Source organism: Narcine bancroftii, chromosome 14 (assembly GCF_036971445.1).
Source record: "Narcine bancroftii isolate sNarBan1 chromosome 14, sNarBan1.hap1, whole genome shotgun sequence".
In the NCBI taxonomy this organism is placed as follows: Eukaryota; Metazoa; Chordata; class Chondrichthyes; order Torpediniformes; family Narcinidae; genus Narcine; species Narcine bancroftii.
In genome coordinates this window covers 1,891,459-1,917,108 of record NC_091482.1, presented here as the reverse complement: position 1 = coordinate 1,917,108, position 25,650 = coordinate 1,891,459, and the positions used below count along the sequence as shown (strand labels likewise).

The 25,650-nt window shown below is 62.6% G+C and overlaps 1 protein-coding gene across 5 annotated transcripts in view; it reads left to right on the top strand.

Annotated features, from left to right (window-relative positions):
• ncbp3 (nuclear cap binding subunit 3) overlaps window positions 1–25,650 on the top strand; it is an 84,689-nt gene that overhangs the window by 36,176 nt on the left and 22,863 nt on the right. For 2 of the 5 annotated variants that reach the window (XM_069910374.1, XM_069910377.1), the window contains exons 1-3: window positions 3,137–3,530; window positions 22,063–22,128; window positions 23,616–23,721. In XM_069910374.1, coding sequence (XP_069766475.1) covers window positions 3,174–3,530; window positions 22,063–22,128; window positions 23,616–23,721 — 529 coding nt within the window. In that variant the 5' untranslated portion in view covers window positions 3,137–3,173. Of the gene's footprint in view, window positions 1–3,136; window positions 3,531–10,530; window positions 10,653–22,062; window positions 22,129–23,615; window positions 23,722–25,650 lie in introns of those variants that run through there. The other 3 variants (XM_069910376.1, XM_069910375.1, XM_069910378.1) reach the window with 2 other exon arrangements.

The following is a 25,650-nucleotide window of genomic DNA, read 5'->3' as shown; positions in this document are numbered from 1 at the left end:
TGACCCTTGGGATGTCAAATGCGGGGGACTCAGTGCTGATAAAGCCATTGAGTGCAGGGGGTGGAGAGTTTGAAGAGGTGCACACCTGGAATTTGTGAATTTGAACTCAGCTCGCGATAAGCCCCTGCCTGAATGTTGTGGATTAATTGGGAACCAATCAGCGTTTAGAGCAGGGGTAGTCTGACCCTCAGTAGGTGAGGGGCTCCTCAGGGCACAGGGATGTGGAGGGTTGATCTGACAAAGGGTTGGTCTCTCTGCACCAATCAGTTCTGCAGGAGCCAGCCCTGGTGCTGGGCTGCCCTCTGGTGGTGGCCCAGGGGTCACACCTGATGGTCAGAGGCATTAGAAGTTTCTGTCCTTGGACAGTGTAATCGAGCGCCCCCAACACCTGCACCAATCGGGCACTCCGACCACACTTTCCCAAACACTCCATTAATCCATGAGGTGCTGGAGGGACTCAGCAGGTCAGGCAATATCTGCGAGGAGAAATGGCCAGTCAATGTTTCAGACCGGGAACCTTACTGAGCCCAAAAAAGGAAGGGGTGAATAAAAGGGGTGTTATTGGGGGGTGGGGGGTGGTGAGGGGGCTGAGGTGATGGGTATTGGGCACTGAAAGGCTTCCTGATCATGTCAGCGGTCTGGACCTGCAGCTCAAGTTGTTGATGGACCAAATGAAAGTCTGTGAGGCTGTGGGAGGGCTGGAGGTAAATCCATGGACACTTGGCATCTCTGAAGGGACTCTCTTCTGCTTCTCTCTTTCTGACCTTAAAGCGCAGCAGGCAACACTAATGGTGACTGTTTGCCTGTCTTACAGCCAGCAGAGGGCAATTTCATGTAATATTACATGTTCTGTGCTATTACATGATGATAAAGGAATCCTGATTGAATACCTTGCTAAAGGGTCCTGACTCGCAACATTGACCTCTCTTTATGGCCCCTTCAGGACAATCTGGCACAATTTCTTTTCCTTTGAAAAAATATATTTCCAAAAAATAACTCGCCTCAGATTCTGTTCATCAGAAGTAAACACAGGGTGTGTGTGTGTGTGTGTGTGTGTGTGTGTGTGTGTGTGTGTGTGTGTGTGTGGGGGGGGGGGGGTCCTAAGGAAGAATGTGTTGACGTTGGCGAGAGGCCAGAGGTTCAGGGCCCCGGATTGAGGAGTGTTTGATGGCTCTTGGATTGTATTTGCTGGGGTTTGGAAAGATCAGGGAGCATTGAATACTGAAAGGTCTGGACTTGGAGTGGACAAGAAGATGTTGTAAAAACCCACTGAAATGCTGGAGGAACTCAGCTGGTCTCACAGGTGATAAAGATGAATTAATGATCTTTTGGGCCTGAGCCCTTCTTCAAGGAATATCTCGTATGGCTACCGCAAGACTGGCTGAGTTCCTCATGGAGACAGTGGAGGAGCCTTGCAACTGAGGGCACAGCCTCAGGACACCAATCCGGCCCTTTAGGACAGGGGCTATGAGGGGCCGAATAGCCTAATTCTGCACCAATGTGTCTGGTCATGGATTCAGCAGGTCTGCCAGTCTCTATGATGATCATGGACCTTAGAATCTGAATTTATGGTCATGCATAAGTCATGAAATTTGTTGTTTTGTGGCAGCATCTCAGTGCAATCATTCATGGAAACAATAGTGTACAAAAAGGCAGTGTCTGTGGTTCATTGATTATTCAGGAATCTGATGGCAGAGGGGAAGAAGCTGTCCTTGTGCCACTGGGTGCTCATCTTCAGGCTCCTGTACCTACCTTTTCTCCGATGGTTGCAGAATGAAGAGGGCATGGCCTGGGTGGTGGGGGTCTTTGAGGATAGAGGCTGCTTTTTTACGAAATGTGTAGATGTCCTCGATAGAGTGAATTCTGCTGCCTTAGAAGCCACAGGCCAAGTTAACAACCCCCTGGAGATTATTCTTGTCCTGAGCATTGGCACCTCTGTACCAGAGAGTGATGCAACCAGCCAGAATGCTCTCCACAGTGCACCTGTAGAAGTTTTCAAGAGTCTTCAGCGACATACCGAAACTCCTCAAAAACCTCACAAAGTATAGTCGCTGGCGAGCCTTCTTTGTGATTACATCAACATGGAGGTTCCAGGACAGACCCTCGGAGATGTTGACACCCAGGGGTTTGAATTTCTTGACCCTCCTCCACTACTGAGCCCTCGATGAGGACTGAGTCCTGTTCTCCTGACCTCCTCCTGAAGTCTACAATCACCTCCTTGGTCTTGCTGACGTTGAGCATAAGGTTGTTGTTGTTACACCATTCATTGAGGCGATCTATCTACCTCCTGTACACTTCCTCCTTGTCATTTTTGATTCTGCCGACAACTGTGGTGTCGCCAGCAAACTTGTAGATGACATGGAGTTGTGTCTGGCCATAGTCGTGGGTGTACAGTGAGTTGTCGTTGTCATGGATACCCCACAAGGTCAAGGATGATGGTCTTAATTCCGATGGGCTCTTGTGGCTTATGAGTCCATTCTTGGAAAGTGGCCCATCGAGCGGAGATGCCTGTGCGTGTATTTGTTTAACGTGTACTTAATGTTACACTTGAAGAAGTGCAGTTCTTCACAAATCAACCAACTAGTTCCAGTGCAATGAAAACCACAATGATTGGAGCTGATGGATCATCCACCTTCACAGCCCACTGAGTTCCAAATAACTTCGTCTGCCTGTTCCATCGTTGAGGTCTTTGTTGGATGGTTCTTTATCTTGCATACATTCCTCCCTGCAGTAGGGTTCCCCTCCCCTTGCATTCCCCCCCCCCCCCCCCCCCGATACCGGGCTCCCCTCCCTTTGCATTACCCCCCTCCCTTTGCATTCCTCCCCTCCCCTTGCATGCCCCCCTCCCCTTGCATGCCCCCCCTCCCCTTGCATCCTCCCCCCTCCCCTTGCATCCTCCCCCCTCCCCTTGCATCCTCCCCCCCTCCCCTTGCATCCTCCCCCCTCCCCTTGCATCCTCCCCCCCTCCCCCTGCATCCTCCCCCCTCCCCCTGCATCCTCCCCCCTCCCCCTGCATCCTCCCCCCTCCCCTTGCATCCTCCCCCCTCCCCTTGCATTCCCCCCCCCCCTCCCCTTGCATTCCCCCCCCTCCCCTTGCATTCCCCCCCTCCCCTTGCATTCCCCCCCCTCCCCTCGATACAGGACTTGTCTGTTCACATCTCGTGAACAGGGGCATGTGCGGCAGTGACTCGCCGTTCCTCCAGGGGGCAGGCTGGCGCCGCAGTGTGTCAGCGGCGGAACGGTCGCCTCTTGCCGGCGGTGGCGGCACCGGGCCTTCCCTGCTCGCATCGCCGGATCCCCGGGCCGTGGCCATGGCTGCCGTGCGCGGCCTGCGGGTGTGCTTGGAGACCGAGTGCGGGGCCGGTGAAGCGGCCTCGGCCTCGGAGTCCGAGCCCGAGCCGGAGCAGGAGCAGGAGCCGGAGCCGGAGCCGGAGCGGGAGGAGGAGCCGATGGAAGTGGAGGAGGGCGAAATTGAGGCCGAGAAGCTGCACTCAATCTCGGTGCGGAGGTCCCTGAAGGACCTGATCCCGGTGAGCGGGGCTGAGAGAGCGCCCGGTGGAGCGCTCAGGGAGACGGGATAGGAGCGCACGGGGGTGAGGTGGGAGCGGCCGGGGACATGCAGGGAGTGCCTGGGGGATGAGAGAGTGCCCAGGGGGATGGAGAGGGAGCACCCAAGGCGGGGACTGGGGAGGGAGTGCACAGAGTGGAGGCATGGGGAGGGAGCGCCCTGGGTGGGGGATGGGGAGGGAGCGCCCAGAGAGGGGGCATGGGGAGGGAGCGCCCTGGGTGGGGGCATGGGGAGGGAGCGCCCAGGGTGGGGGCATGGGGAGGGAGCGCCCCGAGTGGGGGCATGGGGAGGGAGCGCCCAGAGTGGGGGCATGGGGAGGGTGCGCAGAGAGTGAGGGCATGGGTAGGGAGCGCCCAGAGTGGGGGCCTGGGGAGGGAGCGCCCAGAGTGGGGGCCTGGGGAGGGAGCGCCCAGAGTGGGGGCCTGGGGAGGGAGCGCCCAGAGTGGGGGCCTGGGGAGGGAGCGCCCAGAGTGGGGGCCTGGGGAGGGAGCGCCCAGAGTGGGGGCCTGGGGAGGGAGCGCCCAGAGTGGGGGCCTGGGGAGGGAGCGCCCAGAGTGGGGGCCTGGGGAGGGAGCGCCCAGAGTGGGGGCCTGGGGAGGGAGCGCCCAGAGTGGGGGCCTGGGGAGGGAGCGACCAGAGTGGGGGCCTGGGGAGGGAGCGCCCAGAGTGGGGGCCTGGGGAGGGAGCGCCCAGAGTGGGGGCCTGGGGAGGGAGCGCCCAGAGTGGGGGCCTGGGGAGGGAGCGCCCAGAGTGGGGGCCTGGGGAGGGAGCGCCCAGAGTGGGGGCCTGGGGAGGGAGCGCCCAGAGTGGGGGCCTGGGGAGGGTGCGCCCAGAGTGGGGGCCTGGGGAGGGAGCGCCCAGAGTGGGGGCCTGGGGAGGGAGCGCCCAGAGTGGGGGCCTGGGGAGGGAGCGCCCAGAGTGGGGGCCTGGGGAGGGAGCGCCCAGAGTGGGGGCCGGGGGAGGGAGCGCCCAGAGTGTGGGCCGGGGGAGGGAGCGCCCAGAGTGGGGGCCGGGGGAGGGAGCGCCCAGAGTGGGGGCCGGGGGAGGGAGCGCCCAGAGTGGGGGCCGGGGGAGGGAGCGCCCAGAGTGGGGGCCGGGGGAGGGAGCGCCCAGAGTGGGGGCCGGGGGAGGGAGCGCCCAGAGTGGGGGCCGGGGGAGGGAGCGCCCAGAGTGGGGGCCGGGGGAGGGAGCGCCCAGAGTGGGGGCCGGGGGAGGGAGCGCCCAGAGTGGGGGCCGGGGGAGGGAGCGCCCAGAGTGGGGGCCGGGGGAGGGAGCGCCCAGAGTGGGGGCCGGGGGAGGGAGCGCCCAGAGTGGGGGCCGGGGGAGGGAGCGCCCAGAGTGGGGGCCGGGGGAGGGAGCGCCCAGAGTGGGGGCCGGGGGAGGGAGCGCCCAGAGTGGGGGCCGGGGGAGGGAGCGCCCAGAGTGGGGGCCGGGGGAGGGAGCGCCCAGAGTGGGGGCCGGGGGAGGGAGCGCCCAGAGTGGGGGCCGGGGGAGGGAGCGCCCAGAGTGGGGGCCGGGGGAGGGAGCGCCCAGAGTGGGGGCCGGGGGAGGGAGCGCCCAGAGTGGGGGCCGGGGGAGGGAGCGCCCAGAGTGGGGGCCGGGGGAGGGAGCGCCCAGAGTGGGGGCCGGGGGAGGGAGCGCCCAGAGTGGGGGCCGGGGGAGGGAGCGCCCAGAGTGGGGGCCGGGGGAGGGAGCGCCCAGAGTGGGGGCCGGGGGAGGGAGCGCCCAGAGTGGGGGCCGGGGGAGGGAGCGCCCAGAGTGGGGGCCTGGGGAGGGAGCGCCCAGAGTGGGGGCTTGGGGAGGGAGTGCCAGAGTAGGGGATTGTGAAAGGAGCACCCGGGGATGGGGAGGGAACGCCCAGAGTGGGGGCCTGGGGAGGGAGCGCCCAGAGTGGGGGCCTGGGGAGGGAGCGCCCAGAGTGGGGGCCTGGGGAGGGAGCGCCCAGAGTGGGGGCCTGGGGAGGGAGCGCCCAGAGTGGGGGCCTGGGGAGGGAGCGCCCAGAGTGGGGGCCTGGGGAGGGAGCGCCCAGAGTGGGGGCCTGGGGAGGGAGCGCCCAGAGTGGGGGCCTGGGGAGGGAGCGCCCAGAGTGGGGGCCTGGGGAGGGAGCGCCCAGAGTGGGGGCCTGGGGAGGGAGCGCCCAGAGTGGGGGCCTGGGGAGGGAGCGCCCAGAGTGGGGGCCTGGGGAGGGAGCGCCCAGAGTGGGGGCCTGGGGAGGGAGCGCCCAGAGTGGGGGCCTGGGGAGGGAGCGCCCAGAGTGGGGGCCTGGGGAGGGAGCGCCCAGAGTGGGGGCCTGGGGAGGGAGCGCCCAGAGTGGGGGCCTGGGGAGGGAGCGCCCAGAGTGGGGGCCTGGGGAGGGAGCGCCCAGAGTGGGGGCCTGGGGAGGGAGCGCCCAGAGTGGGGGCCTGGGGAGGGAGCGCCCAGAGTGGGGGCCTGGGGAGGGAGCGCCCAGAGTGGGGGCCTGGGGAGGGAGCGCCCAGAGTGGGGGCCTGGGGAGGGAGCGCCCAGAGTGGGGGCCTGGGGAGGGAGCGCCCAGAGTGGGGGCCTGGGGAGGGAGCGCCCAGAGTGGGGGCCTGGGGAGGGAGCGCCCAGAGTGGGGGCCTGGGGAGGGAGCGCCCAGAGTGGGGGCCTGGGGAGGGATTGCCAGAGTAGGGGATTGTGAAAGGAGCACCCGGGGATGGGGAAGGAGCGCCCAGAGTGGGGGCATGGGGAGGGAGCGCCCAGAGTGGGGGCATGGGGAGGGAGCGCCCAGAGTGGGGGCATGGGGAGGGAGCGCCCAGAGTGGGGGCATGGGGAGGGAGCGCCCAGAGTGGGGGCATGGGGAGGGAGCGCCCAGAGTGGGGGCATGGGGAGGGAGCGCCCAGAGTGGGGGCATGGGGAGGGAGCGCCCAGAGTGGGGGCATGGGGAGGGAGCGCCCAGAGTGGGGGCATGGGGAGGGAGCGCCCAGAGTGGGGGCATGGGGAGGGAGCGCCCAGAGTGGGGGCATGGGGAGGGAGCGCCCAGAGTGGGGGCATGGGGAGGGAGCGCCCAGAGTGGGGTCATGGGGAGGGAGCGCCCACAGTGGGGACATGGGGAGGGAGTGCCAGGGTGGGGGCATGTGAAAGGAGCACCCAGAGTGGGGCCATGGGGAGGGTGCGTCCAGACTGGGTGCATGGGGAGGGAGCGCTCAGAGCGGGGACATGGGGATGTGAGCGCCCAGAGCGGGGACATGGTGAGGGAGCGCCCTGAGCGGAGGCATGGTGAGGGAGCGCCCAGAGCGGAGGCATGGTGAGGGAGTGCCCAGAGCGGAGGCATGGTGAGGGAGTGCCCAGAGCGGGGACATGGGGAGTCAGTGCCCAGAGTGGGGACATGGGGAGTGAGTGATTAGAGTGGGGACATGGGGAGTGAGTGCTCAGAGTGGGGACATGAGGAGTGAGTGCTCAGAGTGGGGACATGGGGAGGGAGTGCCCTGAGTGGGGACATGGGGAGGGAGCACACTGAGTGCAGGTATGGAGTGCCCAGAGTGGAGGCATGGTGAGGGAGTGCCCAGAGTGGAGTCATTGTGAGGGAGTGCCCAGAGTGGGGACATGGGGAGTGAGTGCTCAGAGTGGTGACATGGGGAGTGAGTGCTCATAGTGGGGACATGGGGAGTGAGTGCTCAGAGTGGGGACATGGGGAGTGAGTGCTCAGAGTGGGGACATGGGGAGTGAGTGCTCAGAGTGGGGACATGGGGAGTGAGTGCTCAGAGAGGGGAAATGAGGAGTGAGTGCTCAGAGTGGGGACATGGGGAGGGAGTGCCCTGAGTGGGGACATGGGGAGGGAGTGCCCAGAGTGGAGTCATTGTGAGGGAGTGCCCAGAGTGGGGACATGGGGAGGGAGCGCCCAGAATAGGGACATGGGGAGGGATCCCCCAGAGTGGAGGCATGGTGAGGGAGCGCCCAAAGTGGAGGCATGGTGAGGGAGCGCCCAGAGTGGACGCATGGTGAGGGAGTGCCCAGAGTGGTGGCATGTGAAAGGAGCACCCGGGTATGGGGAGGAAGCACCCAAAGTGGGGACATGGGGAGGGAGTGCCCAGAGTAGGGTTATGGGAGTGAGTGCCCAGAGTGGGGACATGGTGAGGGAGTGCCCAGAGTGGAGGCATGGTGAGGGAGTGCCCAGAGCGGAGGCATGGTGAGGGAGTGCTCAGAGTGGGGACATGGTGAGTCACTGCTCAGAGTGGGGTAATCCTGAGGGAGCGCCCAGAGTGGAGTCATGGTGAGAGAGCGCCCAGAGTGGGGGAATGGGGAGGGTGTGCCCAGAGTTGGGGGCATGGGGAGGGAGCAACCAGGGTGGAGGCATGGTGAGGGAGTGCCCAGAGTGGGGACATGGGGAGTGAGTGCTCAGAGTGGGGACATGGGGAGTGAGTGCTCAGAGTTGGGACATGGTGTGGGTGTGCCCAGAGTGGGGACATGGGGAGTGAGTGCACAGAGTGGAGGCATGGGGAGGGAACGCCCAGAGTTGGGACATGGTGAGTCACTGCTCAGAGTGGGGTCATCGTGAGAGAGCGCCCAGAGTGGAGTCATGGTGAGAGAGCGCCCAGAGTTTGGGCATGGGGAGGGTGTGCCCAGAGTGGATGGCATGGGGAGGGAGGACCCAGAGTAGGGGCATGGGGAGGGAGCGCCCAGAGTGGGGAAATGATGAGGGAGCGCTCAGAGTGGGGGCATGGGGAGGGAGTGCCCAGAGTGGGGACATGGGGAGGGAGTGCACAGAGTGGAGGCATGGGGAGGGAGCGCCCAGAGTGGGGGCATGGGGAGGGAGCACCCAGAGTGGGGTCATGGTGAGGGAGCACTCAGAGTGAGAGCATGGGGAGGGAGTGCCCAGAGATGGGGGCATGGGGAGGGAATGCCTAGAGTGGGGGGCGTCGGGAGGGAGCGTCCAGAGTGGGGGCATGAGGAGTGAGTACTCAGAGTGGGGACATGGGGAGTGAGTGCTCAGAGGGAGGACATGGTGAGGGAGCGCCCAGAATGGGGACATGGAGAGGGAGCATCCAGAGTGGAGGCATGGTGAGGGAGTGCCCAGAGTGAAGGCATAGTGAGGGAGTGCCCAGAGTGGGGGCAGGTGGAGGGTGTGCCCAGAGTGGGAGCATGGGGACGGAGCGCCTAGAGTGGCGGCATGGGGAATGAATGCTCAGAGTGGGGTCATGGTGAGGGACCGCCCAGAGTGGGGCATGGTAAGGGACCGCCCAGAGTGGGGCATGGTGAGGGACCGCCCAGAGTGGGATCATGGTGAGGGCGCGCCCAGAGTGGCGGCATGGGGAGGGATTGCCCAGAGTGGGGGGCATGGGGAGGGAGCCCCCAGTGTGGGGACATGGGGAGGGAGTGCCCAGAGTGGGGCCATGGGGAGGGAGCAGCCAGAGTGGAGGCATGGTGAGGGAGTGCCCAGAGTGGGGACATGGGGAGTGAGTGGTCAGAGTGGGCAGATGGGGAGGGAGCACCCAGAGTGGGGACATGGGGAGGGAGCGCCCAGAGTGGAGGCATGGTGAGCGTGTGCCCAGAGTGGAGGCATGGTGAGGGAGTGCACAAAGTGAAGGCATTGTGAGGGAGTGCCCAGAGTGGGGGCATGGGAGTGAGTGCCCAGAGTGGGGACATGGTGAGGGAGTGCCCAGAGTGGAGGCATGGGGAGGGAACGCCCAGAGTGGGGACATGGGGAGTGAGTGCTCAGAGTGGGGACATGGTGAGTCACTGCTCAGAGTGGGGTAATCCTGAGGGAGCGCCCAGAGTGGAGTCATGGTGAGAGAGCGCCCAGAGTGGGGGCATGGGGAGTGTGTGCCCAGAGTGGGGGGCATGGGGAGGGAGCAACCAGGGTGGAGGCATGGTGAGGGAGTGCCCAGAGTGGGGACATGGGGAGTGAGTGCTCAGAGTGGGAACATGGGGAGGGAGTGCCCAGTGTGGTGGCATATGGAGGGAGTGCCCAGTGTGGGGGCATATGGAGGGAGTGCCCAGTGTGGGGGCATATGGAGGGAGTGCCCAGAGTGGGGGCATGGGGAGGGTGCGCCCAGAGTGGGGGCATGGGGTGGGAGCGCCCAGAGTGCGGGCATGGGGAGGGAGCGCACAGAGTGGGGGCATGGGGAAGGTGCGCCCAGAGTGCGGGCATGGGGAGGGAGCGCCCAGAGTGGGGGCATGGGGAGGGAGCGTCCAGAGTGGGTACATGGGGAGGGAGCGCCCAGAGTGGGGACATGGGGAGGGAGCGCCCAGAGTGGGGACATGGGGAGGGAGCGCCCAGAGTGGGGACATGGGGAGGGAGCGCCCAGAGTGGGGACATGGGGAGGGAGCGCCCAGAGTGGGGACATGGGGAAGGAGCGCCCAGAGTGGGGACATGAGGAGGGAACGCCCAGAGTGGGGGTATGGCGAGAGAGCGCCCAGAGTGCGGGCATGGGGAGTTAGTGCTCAGAATGGGGACATGGGGATTGAGTGCCCAGTCTGGGGGCATATGGAGGGAGTGCCCAGAGTGGGGGCATGGGGAGAGAGCGCCCACAGTGGGGGCATGGGGAGGGAGCGCCCAGAGTGGAGGCATGGTTAGGGAGCGCCCAGAGTGGAGGCATGGTTAGGGAGCGCCCAGAGTGGGGGCATGGGGAGGGAGTGCCCAGGGTGGGGACATGGGGAGTGAGTGCTCAAAATGGGGACATGGGGAGTGAGTGCTCAGAGAGGGGACATGGGGAGTGAGTGCTCAGAGTGGGGACATGATGATGGAGTGCCCACAGTGGGGACATGTGGAGTGAGTGCTCAGAGTGGCGACATGGGGAGGGAGTGCCCTGAGTGGGGACATGGGGAGGGAGCACACAGGGTGGAGGCATGAAGTGCCCAGAGTGGAGGCATGGTGAGGGAGTGCCCAGAGTGGAGGCATTGTGAGGTAGTGCCCAGAGTGGAGGCATTGTGAGGTAGTGCCCAGAGTGGAGGCATTGTGAGGTAGTGCCCAGAGTGGAGGCATTGTGAGGGAGTGCCCAGAGTGGAGTCATTGTGAGGGAGTGCACAGAGAGGGGACATGGGGAGGGAGCGCCCAGAATAGGGACATGCGGAGGGAGCCCCCAGAATGGAGGCATGGTGATGGAGCGCCCAGAGTGGAGGCATGGTGAGGGAGCGCCCAGAGTGGAGGCATGGGGAGGGAGCGCCCAGAGTGGAGGCATGGGGAGGGAGCGCCCAGAGTGTTGACATGGGGAGGGAGCGCCCAGAGTGGAGGCATGGTGAGGGAGTGCCCAGAGTCATGGCATGTGAAAGGAGCACCCTGGGATGGGGAGGAAGCACCCAAAGTGGGGACATGGGGAGGGAGTGCCCAGAGTAGGGGTATGGGAGTGAGTCCCCAGAGTGGGTACATGGGGAGTGAGTGCTCAGAGAGAGGACATGGTGAGGGAGCGCCCAGAATGGGGACATGGGAAGGGAGCATCCAGAGTGGAGGCATGGTGAGGGAGTGCCCAGAGTGGAGGCATAGTGAGGGAGAGCCCAGAGTGGGGGCAGGTGGAGGGTGTGCCCAGAGTGGGAGCATGGGGACGGAGCGCCTAGAGTGGCGGCATGGGGAGTGAATGCTCAGAGTGGGGTCATGGTGAGGGACCGCCCAGAGTGGGGCATGGTGAGGGACCGCCCAGAGTGGGGCATGGTGAGGGACCGCCCAGAGTGGGATCATGGTGAGGGACCGCCCAGAGTGGGATCATGGTGAGGGCGCGCCCAGAGTGGGGGCATGGGGAGGGATTGCCCAGAGTGGGGGGCATGGGGAGGGAGCCCCCAGTGTGGGGACATGGGGAGGGAGTGCCCAGAGTGGGGCCATGGGGAGGGAGCATCCAGAGTGGAGGCATGGTGAGGGTGTGCCCAGAGTGGGGACATGGGGAGTGATGGTCAGAGTGGGCAGATGGGGAGGGAGCACCCAGAGTGGGGACATGGGGAGGGAGCGCCCAGAGTGGAGGCATGGTGAGCGTGTGCCCAGAGTGGAGGCATGGTGAGGGAGTGCACAAAGTGAAGGCATTTGAGGGAGTGCCCAGAGTGGGGGCATGGGAGTGAGTGCCCAGAGTGGGGATATGTTGAGGGAGTGCCCAGAGTGGAGGCATGGGGAGGGAACGCCCAGAGTGGGGACATGGGGAGTGAGTGCTCAGAGTGGGGACATGGTGAGTCACTGCTCAGAGTGGGGTAATCCTGAGGGAGCGCCCAGAGTGGAGTCATGGTGAGAGAGCGCCCAGAGTGGGGGTATGGGGAGGGTGTGCCCAGAGTGGGGGGCATGGGGAGGGAGCAACCAGGGTGGAGGCATGGTGAGGGAGTGCCCAGAGTGGGGACATGGGGAGTGAGTGCTCAGAGTGGGGACATGGGGAGTGAGTGCTCAGAGTGGGGACATGGTGTGGGAGTGCCCAGAGTGGGGACATGGGGAGTGAGTGCTCAGAGTGGGCAGATGGGGAGCGAGCGCCCAGAGTGGGGACATGGGGAGGGAGTGCACAGAGTGGAGGCATGGGGAGGGAACGCCCAGAGTTGGGACATGGTGAGTCACTGCTCAGAGTGGGGTCATCGTGAGGGAGCGCCCAGAGTGGTGTCATGGTGAGAGAGCGCCCAGAGTGGGGACATGGGGAGGGAGTGCACAGAGTGGACGCATGGGGAGGGAGCGCCCAGAGTGCGGGCATGGGGAGGGAGCACCCAGAGTGGGGTCATGGTGAGGGAGCACCCAGAGTGGGGGCATGAGGAGGGATTGCCCAGATTGGGGGGCATGGGGAGGGAACGCCTAGAGTGGGGGCGTCGGGAGGGAGCGTCCAGAGTGGGGCCATGGGGAGTGAGTACTCAGAGTGGGGACATGGGGAGTGAGTGCTCAGAGTGGGGACATGGGGAGGGAGTGCCCAGTGTGGGGGCATGGTGAGGGAGTGCACAAAGTGAAGGCATTGTGAGGGAGTGCCCAGAGTGGGGGCATGGGAGTGAGTGCCCAGAGTGGGGACATGGTGAGGGAGTGCCCAGAATGGAGGCATGGGGAGGGAACGCCCAGAGTGGGGACATGGGGAGTGAGTGCTCAGAGTGGGGACATGGTGAGTCACTGCTCAGAGTGGGGTAATCCTGAGGGAGCGCCCAGAGTGGAGTCATGGTGAGAGAGCGCCCAGAGTGGGGGCATGGGGAGGGTGTGCCCAGAGTGGGGGGCATGGGGAGGGAGCAACCAGGGTGGAGGCATGGTGAGGGAGTGCCCAGAGTGGGGACATGGGGAGTGAGTGCTCAGAGTGGGGACATGGGGAGTGAGTGCTCAGAGTGGGGACATGGTGTGGGAGTGCCCAGAGTGGGGACATGGGGAGTGAGTGCTCAGAGTGGGCAGATGGGGAGCGAGCGCCCAGAGTGGGGACATGGGGAGGGAGTGCACAGAGTGGAGGCATGGGGAGGGAACGCCCAGAGTTGGGACATGGTGAGTCACTGCTCAGAGTGGGGTCATCGTAAGGGAGCGCCCAGAGTGGAGTCATGGTGAGAGAGCGCCCAGAGTTTGGGCATGGGGAGGTTGTGCCCAGAGTGGATGGCATGGGGAGGGAGGGCCCAGAGTAGGGGCATGGGGAGGTAGCGCGCAGAGTGGGGACATGATGAGGGAGCGCTCAGAGTGGGGGCATGGGGAGGGAGCGCCCAGAGTGGGGACATGGGGAGGGAGCGCCAAGAGTGGGGACATGGGGAGGGAGCGCCCAGAGTGGGGACATGGGGAGGGAGTGCACAGAGTGGAGGCATGGGGAGGGAGCACCCAGAGTGGGGTCATGGTGAGGGAGCACCCAGAGTGGGGGCATGGGGAGGGATTGCCCAGATTGGGGGGCATGGGGAGGGAACGCCTAGAGTGGGGGCGTCGGGAGGGAGCGTCCAGAGTGGGGGCATGGGGAGTGAGTACTCAGTGGGGGCATGGGGAGTGAGTACTCAGAGTGGGGACATTGGGAGTGAGTGCTCAGAGTGGGGACATGGGGAGGGAGTGCCCAGTGTGGGGGCATATGGAGGGAGTGCCCAGAGTGGGGGCATGGGGAGAGAGCGCCCAGAGAGGGGACAAGGGGAGGGAGCGCCCAGAGTGGGGGCATGGGGTGGGAGCGCACAGAGTGCGGGCATGGGGAGGGAGCGCCCAGAGTGGGGGCATGGGGAAGGTGCGCCCAGAGTGCGGGCATGGGGAGGGAGCGCCCAGAGTGGGGGCATGGGGAGGGAGCGTCCAGAGTGGGGACATGGGGAGGGAGCATCCAGAGTGGGGACATGGGGAGGGAGCGCCCAGAGTGGGGACATGGGGAGGGAGCGCCCAGAGTGGGGACATGGGGAGGGAGCACCCAGAGTGTGGACATGGGGAGGGAGCGCCCAGAGTGTGGACATGGGGAGGGAGCACCCAGAGTGGGGACATGATGAGGGAGCGCCCAGAGAGGGGACGGGGAGGGAGCGCCCAGAGTGGGGACATGGGGCGGGAGCGCCCAGAGTGCGGGAATGGGGAGGAAGCGCCCAGAGTGGGGGCATGGGGAGGGAGCGCCCAGAGTGGGGGCATGGAGTGGGAGCGCCCAGAGTGGGGGCATGGAGTGGGAGCGCCCAGAGTGGGGGCATGGGGAGGGAGCGCCCAGAGTGGGGGCATGGGGAGGCAGCGCCGAGAGTGGGGGCATGGGGAGGGAGCGCCCAGAGTGGGGGCATGGGGAGGGAGCGCCCAGAGTGGGGGCATGGGGTGAGAGCGCCCAGTGGGGGCATGGGCAGGGAGTGCCCATAGTGGGGGCATGGGGAGGCAGCGCCCATAGTGGGGGCATGGGGAGGCAGCGCCTAGAGTGGGGACATGGAGTGGGAGCGCCTAGAGTGGGGGCATGGGGAGGGATTGCCAGAGTGGGGGCATGTGAAAGGAGCACCCGGGGATGGGGAGGGAGCACCCATAGTGGGGACATGGGGAGGGAGCGTCCAGACTGGGGGCATGGGGAGGGAGCGCCCAGAGTGGGGGCATGGGGAGGGAGCGCTCAGAGTGGGGGCATGGTAAGTGAGTGCCCAGAGTGGGGACATGGTGAAGGAGTGCCCAGAGTGGAGGCATGGTGAAGGAGTGCCCAGATTGGGGAAATGGGGAGTGAGTGCTCAGAGAGAGGACATGGTGAGGGAGCGCCCAGAATGGGGATATGGGGAGGGAGCATCCAGAGTGGAGGCATGGAGAAGGAGCGCCCAGAGTGGGGGCATGGGGAGGGAGCACACAGAGTGGGGGCATGGGGAGGGTGTGCCCAGAGTGGGGCCATGGGGATGGAGTGCCCAGAGTGGGGGCATGGGGAGAGAGCGTCCAGAGTGGGGGCATGTGGAGGGTGTGCCCTGAGTGGGGGCATGGGGACGGAGCGCCTAGAATGGCGGCATGGGGAGTGAGTGCCCAGAGTGGAGGCATGGTGAAGGAGTGCCCAGAGTGGGGACATGGGGAGTGAGTGCTCAGAGTGGGGACATGGTGAGAGAGCGCCCAGAGTGGGGACATGGGGAAGGAGCATCCAGAGCGGAGGCATGGTGAGGGAGCGCCCAGAGTGGTGGCATTGTGAGGGAGTGCCCAGAGTGGGGGCATGGGGAGGGAGCGTCCAGAGTGGGGACATGGGGAGGGAGCGTCCAGAGTGGGGACATGGGGAGGGAGCGCCCAGAGTGGGGACATGGGGAGGGAGCGCCCAGAGTGGGGACATGGGGAGGGAGCACCCAGAGTGTGGACATGGGGAGGGAGCGCCCAGAGTGTGGACATGGGGAGGGAGCACCCAGAGTGGGGACATGATGAGGGAGCGCCCAGAGAGGGGACGGGGAGGGAGCGCCCAGAGTGGGGACATGGGGCGGGAGCGCCCAGAGTGCGGGAATGGGGAGGAAGCGCCCAGAGTGGGGGCATGGGGAGGGAGCGCCCAGAGTGGGGGCATGGAGTGGGAGCGCCCAGAGTGGGGGCATGGAGTGGGAGCGCCCAGAGTGGGGGCATGGGGAGGGAGCGCCCAGAGTGGGGGCATGGGGAGGCAGCGCCGAGAGTGGGGGCATGGGGAGGGAGCGCCCAGAGTGGGGGCATGGGGAGGGAGCGCCCAGAGTGGGGGCATGGGGTGAGAGCGCCCAGTGGGGGCATGGGCAGGGAGTGCCCATAGTGGGGGCATGGGGAGGCAGCGCCCATAGTGGGGGCATGGGGAGGCAGCGCCTAGAGTGGGGACATGGAGTGGGAGCGCCTAGAGTGGGGGCATGGGGAGGGATTGCCAGAGTGGGGGCATGTGAAAGGAGCACCCGGGGATGGGGAGGGAGCACCCATAGTGGGGACATGGGGAGGGAGCGTCCAGACTGGGGGCATGGGGAGGGAGCGCCCAGAGTGGGGGCATGGGGAGGGAGCGCTCAGAGTGGGGGCATGGTAAGTGAGTGCCCAGAGTGGGGACATGGTGAAGGAGTGCCCAGAGTGGAGGCATGGTGAAGGAGTGCCCAGATTGGGGAAATGGGGAGTGAGTGCTCAGAGAGAGGACATGGTGAGGGAGCGCCCAGAATGGGGATATGGGGAGGGAGCATCCAGAGTGGAGGCATGGAGAAGGAGCGCCCAGAGTGGGGGCATGGGGAGGGAGCACACAGAGTGGGGGCATGGGGAGGGTGTGCCCAGAGTGGGGCCATGGGGATGGAGTGCCCAGAGTGGGGGCATGGGGAGAGAGCGTCCAGAGTGGGGGCATGTGGAGGGTGTGCCCTGAGTGGGGGCATGGGGACGGAGCGCCTAGAATGGCGGCATGGGGAGTGAGTGCCCAGAGTGGAGGCATGGTGAAGGAGTGCCCAGAGTGGGGACATGGGGAGTGAGTGCTCAGAGTGGGGACATGGTGAGAGAGCGCCCAGAGTGGGGACATGGGGAAGGAGCATCCAGAGTGGAGGCATGGTGAGGGAGCGCCCAGAGTGGTGGCATTGTGAGGGAGTGCCCAGAGTGGTGGCATTGTGAGGGAGTGTCCAGAGTGGGGACATGGGGAGGGAGCGCCCAGAGAGGAGGCATGATGAGGGAGCGCCCAGAGTGGTTGCAAGGGGAGGGGGTGCCCAGAGTGGGGGGCATGGGAAAGGAGCGCCCAGAGTGGGGGCATGGGGAGGGAGTGCCCAGTGTGGGGGCATGGGGAGGGAGTGCCCAGTGTGGGGGCATGGGGAGGGAGTGCCCAGAATGGGGGCATGGGGAGGGAGTGCCCAGAGTGGGGACATGGGGACAGAGCGCCCAGAGTGGGTGCATGTGGAGGGTGTGCCCAGAGTGGGGGCATGGGGATGGTGCGCAGTGTGGGGGCATGGGGATGGTGCGCCTAGAGTGGCGGCATGGGGAGTGAGTGCTCAAAGTGGGGTCATGATGAGGGAGCGCCCAGAGTGGGGTTATGGTGAGAGAGCGCCCAGAGTGGGGGCATGTGGTGGGAGTGCCCAGAGTGTGGGGAATGGGGAGGGAGCGCCCAGTGTGGGGACATGGGGAGGGAGTGCCCAGAGTGGGGGCATGGGGAGGGAGTACCCAGAGTGAGGTCATGGGGTGGGAATGCCAGAGTGGGGGCATGTGAAAGGAGCACCCGGGGATGGCGAGGGAGCACCCAGTGTGGCGACATGGGGAGGGAGTGCCCAGAGTGGGGCCATGGGGAGGGAGCATCCATGGTGGAGGCATGGTGAGGGAGTGCCCAGAGTGGGGACATGGGGAGTGAGTGCTCAGAGTGGGGACATGGTGTGCGAGTGCCCAAAGTGGGGACATGGTGTGGGAGTGCCCAGAGTGGGGACATGGGGAGTGAGTGCCCAGAGTGGGGACATGGGGAGTGAGTGCTCAAGAGTGGGCAGATGGGGAGGGAGCGCCCAGAGTGAAGGCATTGTGAGGGAGTGCCCAGAATGGGTGCATGGGGTGGGAGCACCCATAGTGGGGGCATGGATAGGGAGTGCTCAGAGTGGGGACATGGTGCGTCACTGCTCAGAGTGGGGTCATCGTGAGGGAGCGCCCAGAGTGGAGTCATGGTGAGAGAGCGCCCAGAGTGGGGGCATGGGGAGGGTGTGCCCAGAGTGGGGGGCATGGGAAGGGAGGGCCCAGAGTAGGGGCATGGGGAGGGAGCGCCCAGAGTGCGGACATGATGAGGGAGCGCCCAGAGTGGGGGCATGGGGAGGGAGTGCTCAGAGTGGGGACATGGGGAGGGAGTGCCCAGTGTGGGGGCATGGGGAGAGAGCGCCCAGCGTGGGGACGTGCTGAGGCAGCGCCCACAGTGGGGGCATGGGGAGGGAATGCACAGAGTGGAGGCATGGTTAGGGAGCGCCCAGAGTGGGGGCATGGGGAGGGAGCACCCAGAGTGCGGGAATGGGGAGGGAGCGCCCAGACTGGGGGCATGGGGAGGGAGCGCCCAGACTGGGGTCATGGGGGGGAGCGCCCAGAGTGGGGGCATGGGGAGGGAGCGCCCAGAGTGGGGGCATGGGGAGGGAGCGCCCAGAGTGGGGACATGGGGAGGGAGCGCCCAGAGTGGGGACATGGGGAGGGTGTGCCCAGAGTGGGGCCATGGGGAGGGAGTGCCCAGAGTGGCGCCATGGGGAGTGAGTGCTCAGAGTGGGCAGATGGGGAGCGAGCGCCCAGAGTGGGGACATGGGGAGGGAGTGCACAGAGTGGAGGCATGGGGAGGGAACGCCCAGAGTTGGGACATGGTGAGTCACTGCTCAGAGTGGGGTCATCGTGAGGGAGCGCCCAGAGTGGTCATGGTGAGAGAACGCCCAGAGTTTGGGCATGTGGAGGGTGTGCCCAGAGTGGATGGCATGGGGAGGGAGGGCCCAGAGTAGGGGCATGGGGAGGTAGCGCCCAGAGTGGGGACATGATGAGGGAGCGCTCAGAGTGGGGGCATGGGGAAGGAGCGCCCAGAGTGGGGACATGGGGAGGGAGTGCACAGAGTGGAGGCATGGGGAGTGAGCGCCAAGAGTGCGGGCATGGGGAGGGAGCACCCAGAGTGGGGTCATGGTGAGGGAGCACCCAGAGTGGGAGCATGGGGAGGGATTGCCCAGATTGGGGGGCATGGGGAGGGAACGCCTAGAGTTCGGGCGTCGGGAGGGAGCGTCCAGAGTGGGGCCATGGGGAGTGAGTACTCAGAGTGGGGACATGGGGAGTGAGTGCTCAGAGTTGGGACATGGGGAGGGAGTGCCCAGTGTGGGGGCATGGTGAGGGAGTGCACAAAGTGAAGGCATTGTGAGGGAGTGCCCAGAGTGGGCTCATGGGAGTGAGTGCCCAGAGTGGGGACATGGTGAGGGAGTGCCCAGAGTGGAGGCATGGGGAGGGAACGCCCAGAGTGGGGACCTGGGGAGTGAGTGCTCAGAGTGGGGACATGGTGAGTCACTGCTCAGAGTGGGGTAATCCTGAGGGAGCGCCCAGAGTGGAGTCATGGTGAGAGAGCGCCCAGAGTGGGGGCATGGGGAGGGTGTGCCCAGAGTGGGGGGCATGGGGAGGGAGCAACCAGGGTGGAGGCATGGTGAGGGAGTGCCCAGAGTGGGGACATGGGGAGTGAGTGCTCAGAGTGGGGACATGGTGAGAGAGCGCCCAGAGTGGGGACATGGGGAAGGAGCATCCAGAGTGGAGGCATGGTGAGGGAGCGCCCAGAGTGGTGGCATGGTGAAGGAGTGCCCAGAGTGGGGACATGGGGAGTGAGTGCTCAGAGTGGGGACATGGTGAGAGAGCGCCCAGAGTGGGGACATGGGGAAGGAGCATCCAGAGTGGAGGCATGGTGAGGGAGCGCCCAGAGTGGTGGCATTGTGAGGGAGTGCCCAGAGTGGTGGCATTGTGAGGGAGTGTCCAGAGTGGGGACATGGGGAGGGAGCGCCCAGAGTGGAGGCATGGTGAGGGAGCGCCCAGAGTGGTTGCATGGGGAGGGAGTGCCCAGAGTGGGGGGCATGGGAAAGGAGCGCCCAGAGTGGGGGCATGGGGAGGGAGCGCCCAGAGTGGGGGCATGGGGAGGGAGTGCCCAGTGTGGGTGCATGGGGAGGGAGTGCCCAGAATGGGGGCATGGGGAGGGAGTGCCCAGAGTGGGGACATGGGGACAGAGCGCCCAGAGTGGGTGCATGTGGAGGGTGTGTCCAGAGTGGGGGCATGGGGATGGTGCGCAGTGTGGGGGCATGGGGATGGTGCGCAGTGTGGGGGCATGGGGATGGTGCGCCTAGAGTGGCGGCATGGGGAGTGAGTGCTCAAAGTGGGGTCATGATGAGGGAGCGCCCAGAGTGGGGTTATGGTGAGAGAGCGCCCAGAGTGGGGGCATGGGGAGGGAGTGCCCAGAGTGGGGGGAATGGGGAGGGAGTGCCCAGAGTGGGGGGAATTGGGAGGGAACGCCCAGTGTGGGGACATGGGGAGGGAGTGCCCAGAGTGGGGGCATGGGGAGGGAGTACCCAGAGTGAGGTCATGGTGTGGGAATGCCAGAGTGGGGGCATGTGAAAGGAGCACCCGGGGATGGCGAGGGAGCTCCCAGTGTGGCGACATGGGGAGGGAGTGCCCAGAGTGGGGCCATGGGGAGGGAGGAGTGCCCAGAGTGGGGCCATGGGGAGGGAGCATCCATGGTGGAGGCATGGTGAGGGAGTGCCCAGAGTGGGGACATGGGGAGTGAGTGCTCAGAGTGGGGACATGGTGTGGGAGTGCCCAAAGTGGGGACATGGGGAGTGAGTGCTCAGAGTGGGGACATGGTGTGGGAGTGCCCAGAGTGGGGACATGGGGAGTGAGTGCTCAGAGTGGGCAGATGGGGAGGGAGCGCCCAGAGTGAAGGCATTGTGAGGGAGTGCCCAGAATTGGGGCATGGGGTGGGAGCACCCATAGTGGGGGCATGGATAGGGAGTGCTCAGAGTGGGGACATGGTGCGTCACTGCTCAGAGTGGGGTCATCGTGAGGGAGCGCCCAGAGTGGAGTCATGGTGAGAGAGCGCCCAGAGTGGGGGCATGGGGAGGGTGTGCCCAGAGTGGGGGGCATGGGGAGGGAGGGCCCAGAGTAGGGGCATGGGGAGGGAGCGCCCAGAGTGGGGACATGATGAGGGAGCGCCCAGAGTGGGGGCATGGGGAGGGAGTGCTCAGAGTGGGGACATGGGGAGGGAGTGCCCAGTGTGGGGGCATGTGGAGGGAGTGCCCATAGTGGGGGCATGGGGAGAGAGCGCCCAGCGTGGGGATTTGCTGAGGCAGCGCCCACAGTGGGGGCATGGGGAGGGAATGCACAGAGTGGAGGCATGGTTAGGGAGCGCCCAGAGTGGGGGCATGGGGAGGGAGCACCCAGAGTGCGGGAATGGGGAGGGAGCGCCCAGAGTGGGGGCATGGGGAGGGAGCGCCCAGACTGGGGGCATGGGGGGAGCGCCCAGAGTGGGGGCATGGGGAGGGAGCGCCCAGAGTGGGGACATGGGGAGGGAGCGCCCAGTGTGGGGACATGGGGAGGGAGTGCCCAGAGTGGGGCCATGGGGAGGGAGTGCCCAGAGTGGGGCCATGGGGAGGGAGTGCCCAGAGTGGCGCCATGGGGAGGGAGTGCCCAGAGTGGCGCCATGGGGAGGGAGTGCCCAGAGTGGCGCCATGGGGAGGGTGTGCCCAGAGTGGGGCCATGGAGAGGGAGCATCCAGAGTGAAGGCATGGTGAGAGAGTGCCCAGAGTGGGGACATGGTGAGTGAGTGCTCAGAGTGTGGACATGGTGTATGAGCGCCCAGAGTGGGGACATGGGGAGTGAGTGCTGAGAGTGGGCAGATGTGGAGGGAGCACCCAGAGTGGGGACATGGTGAGCGTGTGCCCAGAGTGGAGGCATGGTGAGGGAGTGTCGAAAGTGGAGGCATTGTGAGGGAGTGCCCAGAGTGGGGGCATGGGGTAGGAGCACCCATAGTGGGGGCATGGATAGGGAGTGCTCAGAGTGGGGGCATGGGAGTGAGTGCCCAGTGTGGAGACATGGTGAGGGAGTGCCCAGAGTTGAGGCATGGGGAGGTAACGCCCAGAGTGGCGACATGGGGAGTGAGTGCTCAGAGTGGGGACATGGTGAGTGACTGCCCAGAGTGGGGTCATCGTGAGGGAGTGCCCAGAGTGGAGTCATCGTGAGGGAGTGCCCAGAGTGGAGTCATGGTGAGAGAGCGCCCAGAGTGGGGGCATGGGGAGGGTGTGCCCAGAGTCGGGGGCATGGGGAGGGAGTGCCCAGTGTGGGGACATGATGAGGGAGCGCCCAGAGTGGGGGCATGGGGAGGGAGTGCACAGAGTGGGGGTAATGGGGAGGGAGCGCCCAGAGTGGGGGCATGGGGAGGGAGCGTTCAGAGTGGGGGCATGGGGAGGGAGCGCCCCAAGTTGGGGCATGGTGAGGGAGCGCCCAAAGTGGGGACATGGGGAGGGAGTGCACAGAGTGGAGGCATGGGGAGGGAGCCCCCAGAGTGAGTGCATGGGGAGGGAGCGCCCAGAGTGGGGACGTGGTGAGGGAGCTCCCAGAGTGGGGACGTGGTGAGGGAGGGCCAGAGTGGGGGCATGTGAAAGGAGCTCCCGGGGATGGGGAGGGAGCATCCAGAGTGGGGACATGGTCAGGGAGTGCCCAGAATGTGGAGGGAGCACCTAGGGTGGCTGCTGGGAGGCGTTGTCCGTGGAGATTTAACTACCGTGCTCTTCCTCTTCCCCAGGACACCAGCAGACGCTACGAGAACAAAGCTGGCACCTTTATCACTGGCATTGATGTCACCTCAAAGGTGAAAATCACTTTCACCCTCGTGGGAATTGAAATTTATTCATTATAGTGAAAAGGGTTCTTCTGTGAGCAGGCTCATAGGTTATCTCTATCATTCAGACAGCCATGTTACGAGGACATCTGGTGAATGTTTCAGCAATCAGGGTGGGGGTGCGTGTTGTGATTGATGGTTCGATGGCATGGGTCACTGGTGTTGGCGACTGAACCAGTTCTGTGCATGTACCGATGTGGAGGGGCGAGCGGTTATTTTGGTGCCTGATGCGTTGGGTAGAATTGTTCTGCTCCTGGATGAGGACTGAATGAAGCATCATACTTGGTGAGCTTGGGCAGAGGTTGTTTCATGTGCAGGTGGCCTTCCAGATAGAGTTGTCCTTGGAGGGTATTCATTGGGGTGCAGGGTCGTTTCCCAGAAGTGATCCAACCCTTAGGGATTGGATTGGGTACCTACAATGCTACAACACGCAAACTGGCCATTTGTCCCTTCTTGTCTGTACCAAACCATATCTTGAAGAAGGGCTTAGGCCCAAAGTGTTGGTTACATATCTTTACCTATTGTGGACACTGTGAGACTGGCTGACTTTCTGCAGCATTTCTGTGTTTTTACTACATCCATGTACCCATCGAAATTCTTCTTCAATGTTAAAATTGAATCCCATTCACCACTTCAGCTGGTAACTTGTTGCACACCCCCACCCCTCTCTGTGTGAAGAAGCCCCCCCCCAAACCTTTCACCCTTAACCCATGTCCTCTGGTTTGTATCTCACCCACCCTCAGTGGGAAAGGCCGACCTATATTTACTCTATTGTAAAAACATGATTCTGGAGAAACTCAACAGGTCAGACAGCATCCTTATAGAGCAAAGATAAAGATTCAGAACCAATGTTTCGGGCTTGAGCCCCTTCATACATAACCAACATTCGGGTGTCTGCTGCCATTTTGCTCACACTTTGTTGAAGGGTCCAAGATCAAAACGTTGGTCTGTATCTTTATCTTTTCTCTATAAAGGTCATTGTTGGACCTGCTGAGCTTCTCCAGCGTCATGTTCTTACTTCAATCACGATGTCTACAGGCTTTCATGTTTTACTCTGGCTAGTTTTTTATGCTGATCATACAAAAATAACCTTTCAGAGCATTTTATTTTTCTTGGAGAAGTTTTGGCAATATTGTAACTTCAGTCCCTAAGAATGAGATGCTTTAGAGAACTTTCTTATCTGAACAATTGTGGTAACTATTTGGAAACAACAGGGTAAGTCTGAAACGTTGGTTATGTATCAGTCTTTGCTGTATAAAAGTATGTTGTTTGACCTGCTGGTTTCCCTGTCATTGTTTCTATGTAAAACCCAGCATGAGATCCATGCTTGACTAAATTCCGAGCTGCATCTGAAGCCCAGGTTTGAAGTTGGTTGCAGTTTTTTATTTTTTAAGCTAACGGTGGTTGGGGCTGTCAGTGAACTTGCGACCTGTCTGTTAGTGAGTTTGATCTTGCAGGAAGCAGTGGAGAGGAAGGAGCAGAGGGCTCGGAGGTTCCACTTCAGGGCCGAGCTGAACGTCACTCAATGCAAGGTGGTGTTGGACAAGGACATCCTGAGGGAAGGTGATGGTTTGATTTTTGTTTTGAAAATCCTTTGTAGTTGGAAAGAGAAAATGGGGATTTATAAAATGGGTTTGGGGCAAGGTGCAGAATGCCTCGATGTGATATGATGTGTGATCCGTTGTCCAAATTCATGTGTGAGTGAACCTCCTGCATTGACTTGTTCTGCCACAGCAGAAGGAGTGGGCCCTGGAAGTTTCTGGCCCATGGCCGACCAAGAACAAAACTGCACAGTACAGGTTCCTCAGTCCACAATGTTGTACCATCCTATGCAAATCTGCTCCATAACATTCTAACCCTTCCCTCCCTCACACCCATAACCCTCTATTTTTCTTATATCCAAGTGCCTGTCTAAGAGTCTTTTAAATATACCTATTTTTTTTTCCAGCCTTCACCACCACCCCAGGCAATGCATTCCAGTCATCCACAACTCTGCGTGTAAAAAAAAACCCTAGTTCTGACGTCTCCACTAAACTTTCCTCCCCTCTCCTTAAGCAGATGTCCTCTGGTATTTGCCCTTGATGCTGGCTGTCCACCCTATCTATGTTCCTCATGATCTCCATTAAGTCACCTCTCATCTTTCATTGCTCCAAAGCGAAAAGTCCCTAGCTCTGTCTACCTTGGTTCATAACACACGTTCTCCAATCCAGGCAACGTCCTGGTACATCTCCTCTGCACCTTGTATTCCTTGATTCCTCTCGTATCCAGAGATCTATCAATGCCAATGAAATGAATGACCAAGCCTCAAAAGGCCAAAGTGGTCTAGAATTTCATTGTTTCCCCATCCTCTGTGTGACGAGCTTCTTCAGCTCGGTCCTTATTTCTGAGTCTGTGAGCCCTGGTTTTGTCAGCCAGTGTAAAACTCTCCCCTATCTACTCTCTCAAGGCATTCTCAACCTTTGCTCATCTGCTTTTCCAATTAAAACAAGTCGCCTCCGTTTTGAAAGTTCACAAGATATAGGAGCAGAGAAGTAGCCCCATCGAGTCTGACCTGCCATTCTAATCTTGAGCTGTTCCATTCTCCCACTCAGCTCCAATCCCCAGTCTTTTCCATGTAACCCTTTTGTTTGGACAGTGGTACTGATTGCGAGAAGCCTGATGTTCCAGTTATGTTGGAGAGGACGAGCTATTAAAGGTGGGCAGGGAATGTCACGTATCCAAGATGCTGAAATACAAAGATAGTTCTGTCAGCTTCACACTTTTCACAAAGCTCTTAAACATTTGTTCCCATATCTAATTGATGAAATTATGCAATATCTCTCCTGAACCTGAAGCCCTGATCCGCCAGTCTTGGTGCTCCCCTGGTTCCCCATTCCCTGCAGTAATGCATCTCTTCTTTTTCAGCCAGCACCCATGGGTTACAGGTGGACCCACAGCTGGGGCCGGGACTAAGGGCCTTATGTTTTTGTGCATTTTGTTTATATTTATAGTGTTGTACAACAGAGAAACAGACCCTTCAGTCCATCATGTTTCCTTCAAGACTAATACTTTGTGCTAATGCTGTCAGGATTCCGAGCTGGTTCTTTGTCAAGTCTGTTGTCTCCAAATTCCTTGCATCCTCTGTATAGTGTGGGTTGCGTTTGTGACTGCAAATGATTACTGTTATATTAATGCCATAAAACACATGAGCAGAAATGGGCCATTCAGCCCATCAATTATGCGCCGCCATTTAATCATGAGCTGATCCATTCTCCCACTCAACCCCACTGTCCGGCCTTTTCCCCATAATCTTTGATGCCCTGACCAATCAAGAACCTATCAATTTCTGCCTTAAATACACCCAATGACCTGGCCTCCAGAACCATCTGTGGCAACGAATTCCATAGATTCACCACCCTCCAGCTGAAGAAATTCCTCTGCATCTCGGTTCTAAGTGGGCGCCCTTCAATCCTGAAGTTGTGCCCTTTTGTCCTTGATGCTCCCACCGTGGGA